The sequence below is a fragment of the Thermothielavioides terrestris genome, chromosome 2, assembly GCF_000226115.1.
Source record: "Thermothielavioides terrestris NRRL 8126 chromosome 2, complete sequence".
Classification (NCBI taxonomy): Eukaryota; Fungi; Ascomycota; class Sordariomycetes; order Sordariales; family Chaetomiaceae; genus Thermothielavioides; species Thermothielavioides terrestris.
This window is the reverse complement of record NC_016458.1, coordinates 760910-775382: the sequence shown is the minus strand read 5'-3', so window position 1 is coordinate 775382 and position 14473 is coordinate 760910. Positions and strand designations below refer to the sequence as shown.

The 14473-nt window shown below is 58.1% G+C and overlaps 5 protein-coding genes across 5 annotated transcripts; 4 read left to right on the top strand and 1 right to left on the bottom strand.

The window, feature by feature from the left end:
* Positions 1-59: 59 nt before the first annotated feature.
* Positions 60-1346, top strand: THITE_2111487 (60S ribosomal protein L21). Its single transcript, XM_003651292.1, has 3 exons — positions 60-318; positions 383-430; positions 571-1346. The coding sequence occupies exons 1-3, from the start codon at positions 215-217 to the stop codon at positions 899-901; spliced, it is 483 nt and encodes a 160-aa protein (XP_003651340.1). The 5' UTR covers positions 60-214; the 3' UTR covers positions 902-1346.
* Positions 1347-4931, top strand: THITE_2111485 (uncharacterized protein). The gene is made up of 2 exons (XM_003651291.1): positions 1347-2270; positions 2327-4931. Exons 1-2 carry the CDS (start codon positions 1792-1794, stop codon positions 4773-4775), a joined length of 2928 nt encoding a protein of 975 aa, XP_003651339.1. The 5' UTR covers positions 1347-1791; the 3' UTR covers positions 4776-4931.
* Positions 4932-6639: 1708 nt separating this feature from the next.
* THITE_26843 (uncharacterized protein) lies at positions 6640-7221 on the top strand (the record flags this gene model as incomplete). Its single annotated transcript, XM_003651290.1, has 1 exon — positions 6640-7221. A coding segment is annotated over one exon (582 nt), but the record flags the coding sequence as incomplete, so codon positions are not given.
* Positions 7222-7823: 602 nt separating this feature from the next.
* Positions 7824-9909, top strand: THITE_2111481 (uncharacterized protein). Its single transcript, XM_003651289.1, has 5 exons — positions 7824-8138; positions 8203-8238; positions 8317-8475; positions 8534-8845; positions 8920-9909. Exons 1-5 carry the CDS (start codon positions 8114-8116, stop codon positions 9669-9671), a joined length of 1284 nt encoding a protein of 427 aa, XP_003651337.1. The 5' UTR covers positions 7824-8113; the 3' UTR covers positions 9672-9909.
* Positions 9910-10374: 465 nt separating this feature from the next.
* On the bottom strand, positions 10375-12955 carry THITE_2111479 (uncharacterized protein). The gene has a single exon (XM_003651288.1). The coding sequence runs from the start codon at positions 12479-12481 to the stop codon at positions 10505-10507; it is 1977 nt and encodes a 658-aa protein (XP_003651336.1). The 5' UTR covers positions 12482-12955; the 3' UTR covers positions 10375-10504.
* Between the last annotated feature and the right edge of the window lie 1518 nt (positions 12956-14473).

The following is a 14473-nucleotide window of genomic DNA, read 5'->3' as shown; positions in this document are numbered from 1 at the left end:
GAGGGGATTTGTGGTGGTCTGTGCGTATCGCCCTCACTTGCCCTAACGATAGTGAGCGAGTTGGTTAGTGCAAGCACCGCGCCCTGCTTAGTCACCCGCGCCGAAATCCCGACTTGGATTTGCTTCCACACAAAAAATCCCCAATTTTCGCAGCCCGCCGCATCACCGACTTCGACAAATCGATCCACGCCGACGTCGCCAACAAACAGGCAAGATGGGTCACCCCGCAGGTCTCCGTGCTGGTACGAGATACGCCTTCTCCCGGGGTTTCCGGCAGAAGGGTACGATCCCGCTGTCGACCTACCTTAGGCAGTACAAGTATGTCGACGCATCCGGGCCCCGATGGGGAACCTTGCCGTGATGGATTGCTAACCGGTCATAGGGTTGGCGATATCGTCGACATCAAGGTCAACGGTGCTGTTCAGAAGGGGTAAGCGAGCTGCCGGGTTCTTGCACACAATCGGTCAAGACTTTGCTGGATGGGTCGGGACACGGGATATATTGGGTCGCGCTGCGTGGGCGATTGCATGAGGGTCAACGAAACAGGAGACTGACATTGGACGCCAACAGTATGGCCCACAAGGTGTACCACGGCAAGACCGGCGTCATCTACAACGTCACCAAGTCGGCCGTCGGCATCATCATCTACAAGAAGGTCAAGCACCGCTACATCGAGAAGCGCATCAACGTCCGGATCGAGCACATCAAGCCCTCGCGGTCACGGGAGGATTTCCTCCGCCGGGTGAAGGAGAACGCGGAGCTGAAGAAGAAGGCCAAGGCGGAGGGCAAGCCGGTTCAGCTGAAGAGACAACCCGCCATGCCCCGCGACGCCCGGACAATCTCTTTCGTCGACAACAAGCCCGAGACTGTTGCGCCAGTCGCCTACGAGACCACGATTTGAGGGATTTCTCGGCCTGTTGCTGGATTCGCGGGGGGGAGATTTGGCGTGCTTCGTTTTCTTGCCTGGGGTTCATCGCGTTTGGCACGGAAGGATCTCCTGCATGGAATTGGTCTGGGATGCGGGAGTGCTCATGGGAATCAACATACCAGTAGCATGACCAATAACGGTTGGGCATACCGTCTTGTCCGGCGTGATACAGTCGTGAAGCGCAACCCGGCAAAATCAGACATGGTTGGGAGGAGCAACGCGCTGAGGATACCCGGGCAGGCTTCGCCTTATGATGCCAGACGAGTATCCAAGGGAGTCTGCTCTGTGGCTGGAATACTCGACCGCTCTGAAGCTTGCCGGAGAGGAGCCAAGGAGGTGTGCTGCAGTAACCCTCTGACCATCCCCTGTCAGAATCCAATGGTGCACTGAAAATAATCTCCGGGGGATTAGGTACGCTATTTGAAGCTCATGGGCCGCCACAACACCTGACGCTTGAATATCCGCCTGCTGTGCTCCCTTCCATCCTGAAGTTCTTCAGCCTTGTGAGGCGCCGACAAGGGCCTCGCCTGAAGCGCAGTGGGGCGCCCATGCTCGGCCAATTAGGGAAGCGCGGGGGATCAAGGTCCTGAAGCCCGCAGTTGCAACACCTGTGGCTGACGCAGCAGCCTCCTTCATCCGTGGCCCCTCAGTTGGCCACTTCGGTTGGTCCATCCGAAACTTGCTGCTTACGGGGGCCGGAATACATAGCATGCTCTCGTCGCCTTCCAAGTTGCGTCTCGCGAACAGCTCAATTGGAGCCTCACTGCGCAGCTGCTCTGCATCGATGCGCCCGCGACGCATTCTTCCGTCGGACAGGTAGCAGGGCCGACTCTGCGGCCGGCACAGTGCAGCATCCCACCGCCATGGGGTGGACTGTATTCTTGTTGACGTACCTTTTCGGAGGCATCACCTTCCTCCCACTGCTCGTGATCGTCATCCTCGCCCATGCGTACTTCACCTTGCCCTATCGCAAAGATGCCGACGCCTCGGATGCTTCGACCTCCGCAGATGGCGACCTGATCCAGCCGGGCGACGACCTCGAGCCGCTGAAGGCAGCGCAGAAGGACGGGGCCAGGGCCCGTGGGGTCCGCCACGAGCCGGATGTCGCGGCTGGCTACTTCGCCGTCTGCCGCGAGTACACGCCGATGGGGATCAATGCAAAGCCGATCGAACGGTCGACGCCCGTCGGTTCGGCCACGGTAGCCGCGCCCAGCCCAAGTGTCTACCAGACCATGTACCGCAGCATCTTCGACCGGAAGCAGGCCGCCGGACCGCTAGACAACAAGAACGGCGGCAGCCAGCGCCCCAAGCGGGCGGGAAACGTGTTCTACGTGGTGCTACGGTATGTCACACCTGCATGCTCCCAGCCGGTGTCACCGCACCTGACCCGCCAAGTAGGCACGGCCATTTGATGCTCTTCGACGACGACGAGCAGCTAGAGGTTCGCCACGTCATATCTCTAGCGCATCACGACATCAGCGTATACTCTGGGGAGCCCGTGACGCCAGAGGGAGAGTTGTTTATCAAGCGCAACGCCATCTGTCTCTCCCGGCGTGCGGGCGGGCCGGAATTGGGCCCAGACAGCCAAGTTTCCAAGCCGTTTTACCTGTTCTCTGAGAACTGCTCCGCGAAGGAGGACTTCTACTTGGCCTTGTTGCGCAATCAGGAGCAGACTTTGGCCGCGGAAAGCAGGACGCCGACCCCCATCCAGTTCGACGTCAAGAACATCATCTCCTTGGTGCAGAGGCTCCACTCGTCGGAGGAACACATGCATACAAGATGGCTCAATGCCATGATTGGAAGAGTGTTCCTAGGCGTTCACAAGACCAAGGACATGGAGAACTTCATCAGGGAGAAGCTCACCAAGAAGATATCCCGGGTCAAGCGGCCAGCGTTCTTGTCCAACATCGCCATCAAGGCTATCGACACGGGCGAGTCAGCGCCTTACATCACAAACCCCCGCTTGAAAGACCTGACGGTCGAGGGCGAATGCGGCGTTGGGGCCGACGTGCGTTACACGGGCAATTTCCGGTTGGAGGTCGCAGCAACGGCGCGCATCGACTTGGGCTCCCGCTTCAAAGCACGCGAGGTCAACCTGGTTCTTGCTGTCGTTCTTCGGAGGCTGGAAGGACACGTGCTCTTCAAGATCAAACCTCCGCCTAGCAACCGCATATGGTTTTCCTTCCAGCAGATGCCGAAACTGGAAATGACCATCGAACCCATCGTCAGCTCCCGGCAAATCACTTACACCGTCATTCTTCGCCAGATCGAGAATCGGATCAAAGAGGTCATTGCAGAGACGCTCGTGCTGCCGTTCTGGGACGACGTACCTTTTTTCGGTACCGAACATAAGAAATGGAGGGGCGGAATATTTCACGACGACACGGTGAAGTCGCCGGCCGATCGTGAATCCGCCGCCGCCCAAGAAGGTGAAATATCCGAGGTGGCACACCTCGAGGAGACCCACGGAGTTCAGGAAAGCGACCTCCCCCATATGGAGAAGAGCCACAGCCTACCGGTTCTCGAGAAGAAGCCCTCGACCGGTTTATTCGGCCGGAAGGTCTCAAGAAAGGCGAGCAAGACAGATTTGACGTCGACAACCCCCTCGACCTCTTCGTCCAGTATCGAGGTCAAGAATGAGGCGAAAAGCGAGACGGGTGTCTCTCCCCCTGCGCTCTCCGCCCCCTTTGTCCAACCTTCATCGCCCACGGTCGGGACGATCGCAGCCAATGCAGAGCACTTCAGGCCTTCATCCTCCCCGCCTGAAGGGAACACAGCCGCATCAACCATGGCGACTTTGTCAGCGAACTCGCAATCTCCAGCCCCACCTCAAGCGCCAAACCCCGATGGTTTCACTCCGTATATCACGTCAAAGTCATCGAGCCAGACGTCTTCCAGTTCTTCTCGAGATGCGACCGACACGGAAAACAACACCGACAGAACACCACAAGCCCGGCGAAACACTGCTTCGTCAACCGAGAGCCACAGCGATGGCGGATCCCGCTCCCCGACCATGGCCGCCAAAGCCTCCGCCCGCCGCCAGGCGGGCTCAACGGCAAGAGGTCTTTTTGGCCGCCGCGAAACAGATTCTTCAACCTCTTTTGGGCTAACCTCGCACGGTTCGAATGAGACGCAGAAACGGACGGCTCTAAATGCCGTTGCCAACGCGGCTGCGTCTGCCAAGCGATGGGGTCTGAACGCCTTCCAGCGGCGACCCGTTGATGAAGCAGGGGCGGGTCAGGCACGGCGTAATGAGAGTGCGTCTGGGCTAGACCTCAGCCAGCCGATGGGACGCGGGCAGCCCCTGCCGCCGCCCGGTACGCCGCTCCCGATGCCCGAGAAGAGAGCCCCAACTGCGATTCCCAAGAGGAAGCCAATCCCTCCGCCGTCAACCGAACCGCACGGTGAAGCAGTCAAGCAACAAACAAAGCAGACAATCGAGCGCCGCCCGGTTCCGCCACCGCCTCTTCCCAAGCGACGCCACTATCAGGAACAGGAGGCCACTGATGACAACCTACTCGTGGTCGCTGCCCCCGCGGACTCGGAGCCGACTACCCCTCTGAGCGGGTCTCACAGTCCTTATGTGCAGCCGTGGGTCGAAGACGCCGGGGATTCCGATGATAACGACCTGTCAAAGAATGCGCCAGCCACGGTAGCAGACGAGCAAGCAGACACAGAAGCACCATCGCTTGCCGCGATCCCAGACGGAAGCCGACCAGAACCAGGCGGCGTCGCCGGAATGCCAGAATCGGCTGTCGACGATGACGACTTCTCGGCCTGGATGGATGGCCACGAGCTGGAGCACTCAGAACCGCCCACCAATGCAGAGGCGGTCCAGGGTATATAAGCATATTCTGTATGGAGTTTACGGTTTTCGAGGTTTGTAGTTCAGCTTGCACCTTGGCTGGATACACGGGCGTACTGGGCGCTGCTGGCTTTTCGTCTGCGAGGACTCTGGCTGCATCATATGCATCATTACGGGATCGTTTTGTTTATTTCTTAGCGAAATACAGTCAACTTTTTCCTCTGCAGAGTTTGGCCCTCGTGCTGGCCTGAACAGACACCGAGCTGCTTATCGTAGTGTAACTCTGAGGAGACTGGCGCTGCTTGAGTCACACCCAAATTCTAGGACCTCACAACGCGGAGTTCGGCGAACACATGCGATTGCCACTCGCAAAGTCTGTCAGTGATGAACATGCTCTGCCCGGATGTCGGGCCGGTGGCCCTATGTATCCCTTAAGTTCCCATCTGTCTCCCTCTCCTGCGATTCTGTCTGATCCAGTGGCTCTCACCTTGGCTCCAGGCTCACGGTTCGGAAGACACAGAAACGGCTATTTTTGTTGAACATCGACCTTGATTGAACTGATATGGAGAGACCGTCGCGGCGGTAATTAAAGTCTCTGCTGCTGGCCTAGGTTTCCTATTTCGATTTCATGCAGATACACGTCCCTGGCTCAGGCTAAAAGGAGGCTGAAGGCGGGAATAAATTCCACATCATGCCCTACTATAACAGCCAACGGTCGAGCCGCTAGGCTTGCTGCACAATCAGCAGATTATCGGTCATTGCAGGATTCCAGCCTGGAGCACCAGCGTCTTCCGATAGGTTTGGTGCTGGACGGCGAGCCACCCTCCCCTTCCAGTTCTCGGGAGAATCGTGGGCCTGGCCACTCGGTCAGGGGGGCGAAATACACAGTATGGCAAGAGAAATAACCGTTCATCAGCTAAGCGAGGAATGTGTTCCTTCGACGAAGCAGTCGGGCGGACCCGTCTCCCAACGCCAGTGACGATGTGATGGGTCGTAGATATGGAGAGACGAGGACTTATATAGCCGATTCGTTCAACGGAAGGTAAACGTACCTCCGCAATCTGTGAGCATTTCGTGTCGTTTCCGCGTTCTGGATCGGGAGCTAATGCGATGAGAAAATACGAGATCGAGGGGAAAATTCCAGTTGACCTGCGGCCACGCACCCTTCCACTTCAGGCTTGTACGTCGGCTTCGGAGATACGTAAGGAAGTGAGAGGCAAAGACTTCTCCCGGAGCGGCAACGGCTCCGGATCATGAGGAAGGACTCTTTCAGCCTGTCCTCCACGGCTGTTCCATTGACCCATGGTTCCAAACTGGAGGACCTCCCCTTATTTACATCTCGGGATCATCTTCCTTATTTGTTCTGCTGCCCGGAAAGACGCCAGGCAGCGCGAAAGCAGGGGCCAAGGAGAGCGGCAGAACTTAACGGTGCTAGATACCTTAGTCTTGCGGCTAGGACTGGACTGGAACTCCTATCATTCCCTCCCTCCAAGAGTAATGACAACATGCAACAAGCACATGCACCCAGATCGATGTGCACTCTCCTGGGGTAGCATTGCAGCCGAGACATCGAGAGGGGCAAGACGCAGAAGCAGCTTCATCCGGCGGTCCCATAGAGCAGGCGAGACCCGGCGGAGGTTGAGCATATTTCCTAGAAGGGGAATCACATCCCAAACCTGGGAGAGAAGACAGAAATAGAAACGCCAATTGACGGCGGGAGTATCCCCGGATCTGGGGTATATAACGCCCGGGGGCCCCTGTTCCACTGGGAATAAGAATGAAGGCGGCAAGCACAGAGCACATCCAACCGTGTCTGCTCTCTGACGTCCGGACAGTTGCCGCATAAGCACATACATCCACAATGAAAGCCACACTGTCTGCCGCCCTCGGGCTCGTCCTCGCCAGTTTGGCCGTCGCCCAAGGCCCCAACACGCCTGTGTGCCCGACGGCAACGCGGACGATCCAGAACCGCGGATGCCACAAATCATGCGCCCTCTCCGACTGCACGTTCCAGACAACGATCCTGAACCCGTGCGACTGCCCACGCACGCTCCCCACCGCGACTCTCATCGCGCCGTGCGAGGCCGACTGCCCCTACCAGGGATGCAGCATCGACTTCCGCACCTTCGCGCTGCCTTGCCCGACCATCCCATCCACCACCACCACCACCACCTCGACCCGGCACTGGCCATGGCCGCCAACAACAACAACAACAACCTCCAAGACAACGACGACGACGACGTCCCCGACGGGCGTCATCACAAGCATCGTCACGCTCCCGACCAAGACCACGCGCACGCCGTGCCCGACCGTCACCCACACCACCAGCCCGGCCGACTGTCCGGCGCTGCGGTGCCCCGTGCCGACCTGCCGGGTGCAGTCTAGCCTGGTGGTGCCGTGCGGCTGCACGCCCAAGACGCTGCTCTACGTGACGGGGTGCGCGACGGCGTGCCCGGACGGCTGCCTCACGCGCACCGAGACGATTAGTGCCACTGCTTGTTGAGAAAAAAAAAAAAAAAAAAAAAAAAAAAAAAAAAAAAAAAAAAAAAAAAAAAAAAAAAAAAAAAAAAAAAGGGAGACGGATGGATGGGGAGGGCTCGGGCTGGCTGGCTGTTGATGCTCGTCGTGTGGCATGCGTGCGAGCATGCGAGCGTGTGTATCTAAGTTCAGGAGGCTATTCCGTAGGCCATGTTCTGCATGTTAATTGAGTTTGCTGGTCCGCTGTACATACCGTCTCCTCCCCGCGCCGGCCGAATCGGTGGTGATGATGAGAACCTGTGGGCCTGTTTGTGAGAGAAGGTGTATTCTGTAATCCGCACGAGGTTCAGTTCTGCGGTCGCGGTAGCCCACAGTGCATGGGATCGCCCGGAGGGTGCCGATTTGCGCGACTCACCGTCTCCTGCCAAGAACGCCAGCCAGCCGGCACTGGCCGGATGGGCCCGATGGCGGTCAAGCCGGGCGCTCATTAAAGTTAGCGCGCTTTTCTGCGTCCCTCATGATTGGCTCAGCCGAGCTTGGCTGCCCCTGTGACATCACGCTTCCATGTTTATTGGCGGCCCCCGCAGCGGGCCTGTGATAGCCTCGACCACGAAGCACCTGCCAGGAAGCATGTGTCCGCCGATACACCACATGCCTTCACAAACTCAGGTACAGGTAGCTTAACTGTGGGAAGATCCCGTACCTCGTTCGTTCCGGAACTACCTTACCTAGACTTTCTGCTTCTCCTATAAAGAACTGTGGCTCAGAAGCAGCAACCAATAGATTTAGCTGAACCATAAGCCTGCATTTTCCTTGGATATTTCCAGGTTGTGTCCTTCGTCTTTACCTTTCGTCCCTGTCCCTATCTCCGGCCTCCGAGGACTGAGTCCTCGTCCTGCAACATGACGACTCGGTACCGTGTCGAATGTCAGTAGCTCCCCAGGTCGCCTTGCCGATTGGTGATACTCCGACTAACCAAAAAGAACAACAGACGCCCTCAAGACACATCGACGAGACCAGTTCATAGGTGAGTACAATCGTTTTCGACCCTCCAATTTTCCAGTGGGCCGGTGCTCATGGGCCACGTCGCTGACAAGATGGGCAGAATGGATCAAGGGCCTGCTGGCGGTGCCCTTTGTGCTCTACTCCCAACCCCAGGGCGTCTTCGACGGACAAGGGACGAGCCTCGCTCAGACGCGCGAGGAGGCCCACCGGAGATACAGCGAGATTCTCCGTGATGTCGAGCTCATGATCGACGATCACAGTAAGGAGCCGACCTGCTCAGCGGTCGTCACAGCGAGGACTGACCTAGCTTCATCTAGTTGCCCACCAAAACGACCCCTCGAACCTCTTCCCTTCAAAGCTCAAACTCTTGGTCCCCAGCATCGGACCCTTCTTCACACGCCTGCCGTTGGAGGCCGCGTTCAAATTCCAGGACCGCAAGCGCTACATCTCCTCCCGCCGCTTTGTCTCCCCTTCCTTCAACGATGTCCGTTTGATCCTCAACTCGGCCCAGATGATGGCCGTCACAACCTACGGTACCCTTCAGTTAGCCACCTTTGACGGGGATGTGACGCTTTACGAAGACGGGCAAAGCCTGGAAACCACCAGCCCAATTATCCCGCGGTTGATCGGTACGCATCTTCCCTTTTTTCCCTCCCTTCCGCCCAGGCTCATTGACCCACCCACGCCCTAACGTGTCTCCCAGACCTCCTCCGCAAAAACGTCAAAATCGGCATCGTCACCGCCGCAGGCTACACGACCGCGGACAAGTACTACGCCCGCCTGCACGGCCTTCTCGACGCGCTCGCCAACAGCGCCGAGCTGACCCCGGCCCAGAAGCAATCCGTCGTCATCATGGGCGGCGAAGCAAACTACCTCTTCGAGTTCGACCCCTCGTCGCCGCACCTCCTGTCGCCCGTGCCGCGCCACCGGTGGCTGACGCCCGAGATGGCGGCCTGGGACGAGCGCGACATCGCGCAGGTGCTCGACGTGGCCGAGGCGGCGCTGCGCGACTGCATCAAGACGCTGAACCTTCCCGCGGCGCTGATGCGCAAGGACCGCGCGGTGGGCATCGTGCCGCAGCCGCCCGAGGCGCGCATCCCGCGCGAGTCGCTCGAGGAGACGGTGCTGGTCGTGCAGAAGATCCTGGAGCTGAGCGGCGCCGGCCGCCTCCGCCGCGTGCCCTTCTGCGCCTTCAACGGCGGCCGCGACGTGTTCGTCGACATTGGCGACAAGAGCTGGGGCGTCACCGTCTGCCAGCGCTGGTTTGGCGCGTCTATGCCCGGCGGCGCCATCAAGGGGGACAACACCCTCCACGTGGGCGATCAGTTCCTGAGCGCCGGCGCCAACGATTTCAGGGCGAGGAGCGTGGGCACCACGGCGTGGATCGCCAGCCCCGCCGAGACGGTTGATCTGCTGGATGAGTTGGCCGAGTTGATGGAGAAGAAGTTGTCTTGAAGCTCCGCGGGTGTTATTCCGGCGTGGTGGGGAGGTAATGTACCTGTTTGGACTGTCAGGCTCGGCGAAGGGGAGTTCAGGACGGCGTAACGGCTGGAATGAATGTCATGGCGCAGTGTTTGGCGTCCCAGATACTCCACCAAATAGGGCTACTACATAGTCAGGGATTACCAATTGTCATATCAGCACTCTGTGTCTCAGAGCTTCCCCTGCCAAAAAACACGCGGCTTTTGGTGATGTCTCTCTAAGCCAGCGCTGTGCCCTCTAGCCGGCCAACGACTCAGCCTACCCGTAACAAAATCTCCAATCCCAATGGGTTTCTGCGCTTCAACATTCCGATGGCAACACAGCCGTGAATCGGATTCCCATACCCTATCAAAGCACCGCCAGACGCTGCCGAGGGCGCCGGGTCGCACGGCTATGGATCGTCCGGCCCGAGCGCGTCAATATCCAGTTTGTATCCATCCCCTTGCCGATGAGCCTCGAAAGACAACTGAAAAAGGGGTATTTACGCTGTATGCTCCAGACAAGCCCCAAAAGAGACAGAAAAATTCCGCCGTCCCATACCTATGAAACGCTTGAACGCCCGAGCCGGTTTCCGCCGAAACAGCTTTTTCCTCGCCTCCCGCCCTGGAAAGCCGAAATGCTAAGTCCGACCCACGCCCATTGACCCATTTTAACCGTTGCTTCATGATCAATATGCCATTGGTGCCATTGGTTGGAAGTGATTGGTGGGAAGGGAAGAGAAAGAAAAATAAATCGAAAGAGGCAACAAAAGAAAGAAGACGCCGTTCAGACAGAAGCGAGTAATCCGGTCCCAGCCGGGGATATGTTCAGGAGCGACCAGGCAAACGCCCGGGAGCTTGTGAATCCTGCACAACACTCGGCCTTGTGCCCCGAATGCCAGACGCCCGAAGCTCACCGAAGGGAGCGCCAAAGTTCGTGGATTTCTTGAATTTCAGCGGAATATCCAGCTCGTCGTCCCCAATGCTGCTCCCGGGGCTGCGACTACTGCTCTCGGAGCGAGAGTCATCCGCGGGGGCTTCGGTTGCTGGTGGCTTGGTTTGCTCACCTGGTTCGCCGGCGTCCTGGGCGGAATCGAGGTCTTTCAGGACAGCGGGTAGAGCCGCCTTGTCGTCCTTGGAGACCTCTTCCAGCTTGTCCGTGAGCGCCTGGAAGAAGATTTCGTCATGCGCCGGCATGTTCCTGACCATTAGCGGGCCAGTCAACTGGGGGTCGTGGGTAGGCTCGAACATGGGCTCGGGGTGGTCGTCAGTCGGCTGGCCGTGGGCATCGGAAGGCCTAAGGAGAGGATGCGGGTCGTTGGCTGCCTGCGAAGCGGGCTGTTCCTTAGAGGCCTTCGCCGGAGCTGGGTCTGTTGTCCCGACTTCGTGTGGCATGGTTGGAGTGGCGGTACCGTTGCTGCTCGTCTGAGTACCCGTTCCTGAAGAAGGAACCGACGCCAGATCCGAGAGGGAGTGACTCGGCGTGTGGCCAGCGTGCATGGTCAGGCGATCTGCCTCGGCAGCAGCCAAGACTTGCAGGGTCTGCTCCTTCCGTCCCCGTTGCACTGTGGAGGCTGAGGGTGGGGAGCCGGCCAGACCAGCCGTTTTCGATCCGTTCGACGAGGCCGAATCAGTGAAGGTGGCCTTCCTGACGCTGGAAGCCTTGATCCGGATGCCTTCCAGTTCGGGGTGGATATCCTGAACATCGACAACCGGGACAGGCCCAGCCTCAGTGTCGGTCGGCTTGAGGAAATCGGACGCTGGGTGGCTGGGCCCATTGGGTGACACCAGAAAAGCGGGTTTCAAAGTTCCCGGGGCCGCCTCGGATGAAACACGGCCAACATCCGCTGTGGCAGATTCCCCCGGTTGGGTTGGCGACCTGGCACTTCCTTGCGCGGACCCCGAGCCGTCCGTGCTCTCCCGAGACAAAGCTTCGGTGCCCCCTCTCATACCGCACCCTTCACAGAAGGGCGTCTTGGCCGGAGCGGTTCCTCCACCCAAGGCAGCTACTAGCTGATGAAGGCGCTCGATTTCCGCCAGTAACAGCGCTCTCTCGGCCTCCCACTCGGTCCGCTCTTCTTCCATGATCGCGCGTTCCTCCTTGTACACCTCCTCGGCTCGTTCCCTGTTCGCCTCCAAATGCTTGCGCTCAGCCTCCCATGCGTCCCGGATCCGTGCATTTTGCTTAAGGAGCCGCTGGATTGTCTGGGTATGCGAAACTGTGTCTAGCAAAGGAGCTGCCAGCGAATCATCCGGGGGGCGTTGCAGCTGGCCGGCCCAAGTTGGGCTCAAGAGCGGCATGGACTGGCCAGACTCGTTCGCTACGGGGTTCGATCCGTTGACAGCGCTGTCGCCGACTGCCGGGTCACGCGTCGTTGCAGTCGTTGCGTTTTGTACTTGTCTACTCGAGCTCATGCCATTTCGGGTTTCTGGCGAGCGGTAGCTCGACCGGCGGGGTTCAAGATGGGATGTCTCTTGTTTCGCCATCGGGTGGAGGCGAGGAGAGAGCAACGAGGCAGCGCGGACGGCTGGGCCTCTGATACCGGGGGACAGAGGTGAATAGACCTGGCCACCTCGCCGATGGTGAGGAGCCGGGGCACTGGAGGAGGCATGGATGCCGCAAGCAAGTTGTGTCTGGGCGCTCCCGTTGGCGGCGACTTGATCAAAGCACCCAGAGACGCCGCGAGGTAGCGCCAACGGGGAGATGATCGTAGAGAGTGATTCGGTTGTGTGCTTGGAAAACGGCATGCGGTTGCCCTTGTCAGGCGAGCTTACAAGCGGGGAGGAATCGGAGGGGTTTGCCATGGCTATCTATCGTCCGGCGCCGATCCCGCCGCAACCGAGTGTTGTAGGTTGTGAGGGACATTCGACGTGCCTCCCTCAACACAGGACCGTGGGTGCACCTCTCGGGCCGTCGATGCTAACGCGTGGGGATACTGCCCGTCGGGGCTGGTCGGGGCTTGGTCGGGGTTACACTAGATAAGGTTCAAAGCATCCTGTCGCCGCGCCGCACCATCGCGATGGGAGGGCCACCAGTCGCGTGCTGCTGAGGACGGCAGTCGTAAATGCGCAGGTGCAAGATACCTAAGTATCGGAAGCGAGTAGACGGCTTGCTCTGAGCACAGCGCGCGTTAGGATTGAGGTGAATCGGCAGGACGGGAACATTGTGGTTCAGGATACACTTTTTAGGTACGGATGTACGTACCTGTGTTCTATGTAATGGTGGAGGCACGCATGTGGCAGCCTTGTGCCGAGTGGACGGTCAAACGGCCGATGCATGTGGCCCTGCTCTTCATGCGACTCTACCAGGTGATTGCCGTGGGTCTGACTGCTGGCTGGGTTGTGTGATATGCTGACGTAATCCGCACAGTTGGCCAACCACAGCACTCCGCACGGTACAGAATACTGAATACGGAACTACCTAAACCTGGGGAATGATCCAACTCTCAAATGATGGGGAGAAATGGCTCTCGGACAGTTCCTGCTGTGCAAGAACCATTCACAAAAGCAAACCGTAGGCATGGAATCTGGATGATTCACTGGCATGGCCGCTAATAAGAGGCTTCGGCATTATGAGTTGGTTCCGTTTTGCTAGGTTTACGAAATAGTACTGTACGGAATACATACACCAAATCTCTGTTCAAGCATTGTTCCCCAAGGGTTCAAGACCCTTCAGTGACAAGCAATTGTCGCCTGGTGCACATCAGCCCCTACGGAAGGAAGGTAAATGCATCAGGCACCCGTCCACGGGTTCATGATAATGGGATCAACGGAGTTGCCAGCGCCCTCGGCTGGTCGAAAACACGCCGTCAATTTTGGGGTCGGTTGCCAGGCAGTTCTTGGCACAGCAACTATCTTCGTAAAAGCTGCGAGTGATGTCGCGGGCTAGAGAGAGGCACCACCTGGGTTCGGCTTCTCGACTGTCCGCCGAGTGCAGTGGGACGCACATGCGCAGTCTGCAGCCGTAAAGACATTGGAAAATGGCATGTGGATGATGCAAAGCTACGGTTCTGGACTCAGGAGAACGAACGAACCCTGTGTCATCAAGCCTTCGTGAGATAGCAACTCCAGCCAACGGCAGAAGGAAAAAAGTCCACCACCTCAGAAACCCAAACTAACAAAACACAGAGTGATCCCATGTTCAGCTTCAGCGACTTCTCTGTCTCCGTGCTTTGTCATGGTCATGATCAACGGCGGAACGCCGTCATCAGGCGCTGCTGGAACGCAATCATCCCAGAAGGGGACTTCTCCTTCAGTCTTCTGGGTTCCCCGCAGATGATTGTCCTGGCAATCCAGTCAGAAACTGGGCTTCAGGACGAATCGCACATCAGATGAGGATGATTGAGTCCGCCTTCCCTGTCCTCAAAGGCCGTAAGGTCCGGCTGGCACTTATTAGGTTAGGAAACCGCCCGTGCTCTCTTGGTTTTGCGTTTCCTTTCTTCCTCTTCTTCCGTTCCTCCTCCTCTCTTCATTCTTTCTCTTCTTTGAAGAGAAAAGGAAACAGGACGCGCTGCAGTTTCGTCTTCGAAATGCGTACCAGTGTTTCGACGCAAGCCACCGAAGATGGCCGCAGGACTACTCTGGGTGTATTTCAAATCCTGCGCGTCAACAGTGGCCCAGCTGTGGCGAAGGCGCCTCTTGAGGAATTACCTAGCTCGGTAACTACTCACTTGTGTGTATTCACACATCGTTGCCGAATATCAACTTTAACAGCTCTGAGAGCGGTCTCGGCTTTTCCTGTTTGGTCAAAGGGGGAATAGATTGGCGTCCAGGAACACCCTCTCGGAGGTGGTATAA